The sequence below is a fragment of the Oncorhynchus clarkii genome, chromosome 25, assembly GCF_045791955.1.
Source record: "Oncorhynchus clarkii lewisi isolate Uvic-CL-2024 chromosome 25, UVic_Ocla_1.0, whole genome shotgun sequence".
NCBI classification, from domain to species: domain Eukaryota; kingdom Metazoa; phylum Chordata; class Actinopteri; order Salmoniformes; family Salmonidae; genus Oncorhynchus; species Oncorhynchus clarkii.
The window spans coordinates 11830396-11837895 of NC_092171.1; the positions used below are offsets into that span (position 1 = coordinate 11830396).

The 7500-nt window shown below is 46.3% G+C and overlaps 1 protein-coding gene across 6 annotated transcripts in view; it reads left to right on the forward strand.

Moving 5' to 3' along the window:
- LOC139383558 (estrogen-related receptor gamma a) overlaps nucleotides 1-7500 on the forward strand; it is a 187447-nt gene that overhangs the window by 174836 nt on the left and 5111 nt on the right. For all 6 annotated transcript variants that reach the window (XM_071128148.1, XM_071128145.1, XM_071128144.1 and 3 more), the window contains one exon: nucleotides 3364-3633. In XM_071128148.1, coding sequence (XP_070984249.1) covers nucleotides 3364-3633 — 270 coding nt within the window. The remainder of the gene's footprint in view (nucleotides 1-3363; nucleotides 3634-7500) is intronic.

Sequence of the window (7500 nt, forward strand, 5' to 3'; positions counted from 1 at the left end):
CTCTCTCCCGCGTCAATACCTCTCTCCCTCCATCATCAGCACTAAATTCACATTGATGCTCCTTTTCTCCGCCGTATCGATTGGCCATGGGAACAGAGATGCGTATCTGTTAATGAATGAGTCCTGAAGCAGCATTTGTATTAATCAGGCTGATAAGAAGAATTGCATGGCTGCGCGGCCATGACAGCTAGGGATGCCGAGCTATTGCTCCTGATAACATCGTTGACGGACCTCAATAAAAAAAAAACGTTCCTTCTTCCACTCAATAAACTAATCATGGTGCTTTTAATTATTGGTGTGGTTGGAGGGGAGTAGGGGAGATGGGTAGAGATTGTGGGGGAAATGTGTAAATCTAATTATTTACCAACATCGCTGTGTGTGTGCGTGTGTGTGTGTGTGTGTGTGTGTGTGTATAGGAGGTTTGGTGGGGCACAGGAAGAGACTCCAGGCTATGGAGTCTGTCCATCTGCCATGCTACAGCCCCACCCCACCCCTCCACCGACACACACACACACACACACACACACACACACACACACACACACACACACACACACACACACACACACACACACACTCTTCTTTACCCTCCTTTGCCTCTCTCTCAGTTAATCTTCCTCAGATTCCCCCCATTATTGTGACTCTCTGCTTTCCACTGCAAACCTAATGACTCATTACTACATACAACAGAACAACATTGCTGTATCTCCAAGCAGCTTTTATTTACTGGACAACAACTAGAAATCCTCTTGATTTGGTTTACACCCCTCTAACAAAACGGTACTCTGTCCTCTCCTCCCTCTCCTCCCTCCTTGATGTAAGAGGAGGTGTAATGTGTGTGTGTTTGTGTGTGTGTGTTTGCACGCATGCTTGCTTTTGTGTGTGTGTGTGCGTGTGTTTGCACGCATGCTTGCTTTTGTGCGTGTGTGTGTGTGTGTGTTAATTTTTGCCTGCCAGCTCCCATCTCTCGTTCCATCCCCTGCTGAGGAGTGGGGTATTAAAGACCCCCTTAAGAAATTCATCCTTAATCCCTTCTGATGATTTTATTAAGGAGTAGTGGAGGTGCTGCCAACTGGCTCACACTGCTCCTTCCGTGTGTGTGTGTGTCTGTGTGTGTGTGTGTGTGTGCGCACACCAACTGTTTCTCAGCCCTCCACAGTTTCTAATGCGATCAGCAATGTTAGCAGTAGTGGATAGTAAATTAACAGTTGTTTGAAACAATAGCCTGCAACTCCAACATAATGAGCTATCTGCCACTACTGATCAGCTTTGGGAGAGAGAAGAAGAAACCACGCTGCTCACACACGCCTCAAACACACACACACACACACACACCTGACGCTCAAACACACACACACACACACACACACACACACACACACCTGACGCTCAAACACACACACACACACACTCACACAGTCATCTCCTGAGGAGTCTCAGCACAAGAGATGTTGTTAAGCATTTCTTCCTCATCTGCCAGTTCCACCTGCTGAATGCCTCAGCTTATCTCACACACACACACACACACACACACACACACACACACACACACACACACACACACACACACACACACACACACACACAAAACGTTATGTGAGTTGGAGATAGAAGTCTGACAGGTGTGCACCTGGACAGCCCCCTCTGTGTGCCTCCGGAAGGCTTGTTTAGACACACACACACACACACACACAGGTGTGAATGAGCAGGTGTGTGAGCGAAAGAGAGAGGAGAGGACAGCTGTGAGGTGAGATGTGAGTGGGCAGGTGTTCCATTATAGAGCGAGGGAGAGACAGAAAGAGAGAGGGAGAGAGAGAGAGAGAAAGCGAGGGAGAGACAGAGATACACATGTTCGTAAATCTGTTCTGCAATATCATAACCATACTGACTTCTTCCATTTGTGTTCAAGATCCCGCAAACCCAATAACACAAATACAAATACAGAGATCTAGAGAAAGAGAACATTTGCATAGATAGAAGGGAAAGATGTAGAGAAAAAAAGGTAGAGGTGACAGAGTGGGGGGAAGCCAAGAGAGAGGAAGGAAAGACAGAGTGGGGGGAAGGAAAGAGAGAGGAAGGAAAGACAGAGTGGGGGGAAACCAAGAGAGAGGAAGGAAAGACAGTGTGGGGGGAAGCCAAGAGAGAGGAAGGAAAGACAGAGTGGGGGGAAGCCAAGAGAGGAAGGAAAGACAGAGTGGGGGGAAGGAAAGAGAGAGGAAGGAAAGACAGAGTGGGGGGAAACCAAGAGAGAGGAAGGAAAGACAGAGTGGGGGGAAGCCAAGAGAGAGGAAGGAAAGACAGAGTGGGGGGAAGGAAAGAGAGAGGAAGGAAAGACAGAGTGAGGGAAGGAAAGAGAGAGGAAGGAAAGACAGAGTGGGGGAAGGAAAGAGAGAGGAAGGAAAGACAGAGTGGGGGAAGCCAAGAGAGGAAGGAAAGACAGAGTGGGGGAAGCAAAGAGAGAGGAAGGAAAGACAAAGTGGGGGAAGCAAAGTGAAAGCAAAGACAGGAGGCATGTTGAGTGAGACCGAGAGAGGGAGCGAGTGAGAGACACGAAGAGGGAGAGAGGAGAAGAGTAAAGAGAGAGTAGGAGTTTTCAGACTAGCAATTAGAGTGTGAGGGGTGGTGATGGCTAGCATTGATCCATGGTGTGTGTGTTCAGTTGGAGATAAGACACCTCCGTCCCCAGAGGAGAGCCCTGGGCGCTGGGCTAGGGAGGAGGAGGAGGCCCTTGGTATGGTGCTGGAGAGGCTGGATGAACTTCCTCTGGCTTCAACACACAGCCCGAATGACAATGATGTTTAGGCCAGACCCAGACCCAGACCCAGACCCAGACCTAGACCTAGTCCCAGACCTAGACCTAGTCCCAGACCTAGACCCAGACCTAGACCCAGACCTAGACCTAGTCCCAGACCTAGACCTAGTCCCAGACCTAGAACAAGTCCCTGACCTAGACCTAGACCCAGACCTAGACCTAGTCCCAGACCTAGACCTAGTCCCAGACCTAGACCTAGTCCCAGACCTAGACCAAGTCCCAGACCTAGACCAAGTCCCAGACCTAGACCAAGTCCCAGACCAAGTCCCAGACCTAGACCAAGTCCCAGACCTAGACCAAGTCCCAGTCCTAGACCCAGGCCTAGACCCAGTCCAAGGCCTAGACCCAGACCCCAGAACAGCTGAGGACCATACCTAGTCCTAGACCCAGACTTAAACAGCAGCCTAATTTTTGTTCTGAATTGATTGTATTATCCAGTGGGTTTAACCTCTCTCTCTCTCTCCCCCGCCCTCTATCTCTCTCTCTCTCTCTCTCTCTCTCTCTCTCTCTCTCCCTCTCTCTCCCCCGCCCTCTCTCTCTCCCTCCCGCAGGTTTCTCCACGCTGTCGCTGGCAGACCAGATGAGTCTACTGCAGAGTGCGTGGATGGAGATTCTGATCCTGCGTGTGGTGTACCGCTCGCTGTCCTTCGAGGACAAGCTGGTGTATGCTGAGGACTACATCATGGACGAGGACCAGTCCAAGCTGGCAGGTCTTCTTGATCTCAACAACGCCATACTGCAACTGGTGAAGAAATACAAAGCCATGAAGCTGGAGAAGGAAGAGTTTGTCACTCTCAAGGCTATCGCTCTGGCTAACTCAGGTGAGAACACACACACACACGTCCACACAGTCCCTTCCTCATGCACTCTCTTAAACCAACTCAGACAGGCACACTTCTGAGTAGCTGTTGGCACTCAACTACATTGTAGTAAATACTAAACAAGATTCTCAGAAATGGTACTGGATTTAAACCATAGCTGTACCTGTATTCTATAACTCTATGATTTCCTGTTATGTCTGGGTGTTGTCCTGTTTCCAGTCTTGTTAACATCCTGAGTATGATTCATGCTTCCATCTAATCTCTATGAAATATCAAAGTGATATTTCATGTATTTCATTTTGAAAGCTGATATTACAGTTGCCTCAGTGGTACAATTGTAAAACATTATGAATCAGTCCCCATCGTCTCTTGTCCTTGCTCTTGTAATACAAATATATTAAATGTGATAGTGTAGTCATTTACCAGAGGCTTTTATCCAAAGTGACTTATGTGGCCCAGGCTGGAAATAAACCCCCAACTCTGGCGTTGTTTGTTTCGTTCTCCAAACCATTTCTCCACTATCAGAAGGTATGTAAGGACATGGTGTCAGAAAAGAAGACTTAAGATCTGAATCCTCCTACTCTTTCTCCCCTCCTCCACCTCTCCTTCTCCTTCTCCTCCTCCTCCTCCTCCTTCTCTTCCTCCTCCTCCTCCTCCATCTTCTCCTCAACCTCCCCTCCTCTTCTTCCCCTCCTCCACCTCCCCTCCTCTTCCTCCCCTCTTCCACCTCCTCCTCCTCCTCCACCTCCCCTTCTCTTCTTCCCCTCCTCCACCCCTCCTCTTTCTCCCCTCCTCCACCTCTCCTCCTCCTCCTCCTCCACCTCCTCCTCCTTCTCCTCTACCTCCATTCCTCTTCTTCCCCTCCTCCACCTCCCCTCCTCCTCCACTCTTCCACCTCCCCTCCTCTTCTTCCCCTCCTAAACCTCCCCTCCCCTACCTCCCCCTCTCCTCCACCTCACTTCCCCTCCTACTCTCCTCTCCTCCACCTCCCCTCCTACACCTCCCCTTCTCTTCCTCCTCTCCTCTCCCTCCCCTCCTCTTCCTCCCCTCCTCCACCTCCCCTCCTCCCATGAGACTCATAAGAGAAGCACCGTCAAAGAGGTGATTTAAATACATCCCCACAGCAGACACATACATTCAGACAGTGAAACACGCACCTGCACACACTCACACACACACACTCCCTGAAGCGTAGTAGTGGCTGTCCCTTTTACAATTAGCATAGTGGTCTCCTCAGATGCCTGTTAAATAAGGCGCGATCATTAGGACCCCGCATGTCAATAACCGCCTCTGATGTCGTCCGGCATCGACAGTCCTGCCTAGCCCTCTTCTCCCTTCTCCCTCCCCCTCTCCTCCCGGTGACCCCATCTTTGAACTTTATCTTGATTGCCGGCCAGTAGTTTTCCCTTTAATTACAAGAAGGAAACTGTCAATAGAATCTGTTAAATGGGATGCAATGGGCGGCTTGAATGGGAGGACGGCTATTTGTTCAAATTCTCCAGCGCTCAACGTATTGACAGTTTGTTTTCTGGGGCCATATGTGGCGATCAATCTCGGGCCGGGCCCAGCCACGCTGAAAAATGAAAGAACAGATTGCTTCTGCTGGCCGTGGGATGACGGTTCACTATTTGGCGAGCGGAGGATTGGGGGAGAGTCTGGGAACATGGGAACATTTCAGCCCTCCTGCCACAAGTGCACCCCAGAGAGGGCTTGGACGTGCGACTCCTTAGAGAAATGTTTTTTTTTAATTGATTTTGTGCTTAAGTGTTCATCCATGCTGTCGATGACCCAGACGGAGACTGATAGCAGCTGGAGTCCTTCACAACAGACTTCTTTGTGTGTGTTACATTTCTGCATGGGGACTCATATTGAATACACTTTATACTGTATGTCACCTGTAGGCCACTTTGGATAAAAATGTTTGCTAAGTGGTTACTGTTGGAGATGTCTGTTAATGAAAAAAATATATATTTAGGATCAGAAACTAATGAAGAAGTGATGCAGACAAGTTTGTGATCAAAACTATAAGGTTTTAGTTGTTAGTCAATATTTCTTTCAGTTTGTTAAAGGTGAGCCAGTGTAACAACAACAGAAAGCTGGTATTAGCATTTTGAAGGGCAGGGACATAATTAATTCTTTGAATGCTAATCTTCTGCATTAATGATGGGAACCCTTAAGAAATGCTACTGTACGTGATTCACATATAAAGATGTAGATGTGTGTGTGTGTGTTAACAGTCCCTGTTTAACCTCACTGCTCATTAGCAACATGCTACGCTAATAGAACACAGTGTTTCCTGCCACTTTAAGTCTGGGACGGACACACACACACACACACACACACACACACACACACACACACACACAGAAGAATATCTACTTGCTATTATAATTGTCAAACACTCTTGGGAGGAGTGCATCTCTTTCCTATAGAGCTAAGAAACCTAAGTTATCCACACAATTACCAGGACATGTTTGACTAGCATGTTAATTTAAGTAACAGCCAAATTACATTAAGTCTCCTGTCACCTTAAGACTTAATTGAATTCTCATTGATTTACTACTGTTACGCCATGTGCCATTTTATCTAACAGCAGTGGACAAACACCTTAGAATATGGTGTCAAATGTTTTGATTAGGAGGATAGTGTTTTACTGTGGAAAAAACCCAAAAGCCACCATGGTATAACTGAAATATGGAATTAGTTAAATTGACATCTTCACGATGTTCGAAAGAGCCTTCATTGTGGCCTATGCCTTTCTACAGGAAAAATAAATACTGGTGTAGTATTATCATGTATGTAGTATTATAGAAACAGTTGGAATAGAGTGGAGACATACCGTGTGTAGTATTATAGAAACAGATGGAATAGAGTGGAGACATACCGTGTGTAGTATTATAGAAACAGATGGAATAGAGTGGAGACATACCGTGTGTAGTATTATAGAAACAGTTGGACTAGAGTGGAGACATACCGTGTGTAGTATTATAGAAACAGATGGAATAGAGTGGAGACATACCGTGTGTAGTATTATAGAAACAGATGGAATAGAGTGGAGACATACCGTGTGTAGTATTATAGAAACAGATGGAATAGAGTGGAGACATACCATGTGTAGTATTATAGAAACAGATGGAATAGAGTGGAGACATACCGTGTGTAGTATTATAGAAACAGTTGGAATAGAGTGGAGACATACCGTGTGTAGTATTATAGAAACAGATGGAATAGAGTGGAGACATACCGTGTGTAGTATTATAGAAACAGTTGGAATAGAGTGGAGACATACCGTGTGTAGTATTATAGAAACAGATGGAATAGAGTGGAGACATACCGTGTGTAGTATTATAGAAACAGTTGGAATAGAGTGGAGACATACCGTGTGTAGTATTATAGAAACAGATGGAATAGAGTGGAGACATACCGTGTGTAGTATTATAGAAACAGATGGAATAGAGTGGAGACATACCGTGTGTAGTATTATAGAAACAGTTGGAATAGAGTGGAGACATACCGTGTGTAGTATTATAGAAACAGATGGAATAGAGTGGAGACATACCGTGTGTAGTATTGTAGAAACAGATAGAATAGAGTGGAGACATACCGTGTGTAGTATTATAGAAACAGATAGAATAGAGTGGAGACATACCGTGTGTAGTATTATAGAAACAGATGGAATAGAGTGGAGACATACCGTGTGTAGTATTATAGAAACAGATGGAATAGAGTGGAGACATACCGTGTGTAGTATTGTAGAAACAGATAGAATAGAGTGGAGACATACCGTGTGTAGTATTATAGAAACAGATGGAATAGAGTGGAGACATACCGTGTGTAGTATTATAGAAACAGATGGAATAGAGTGGA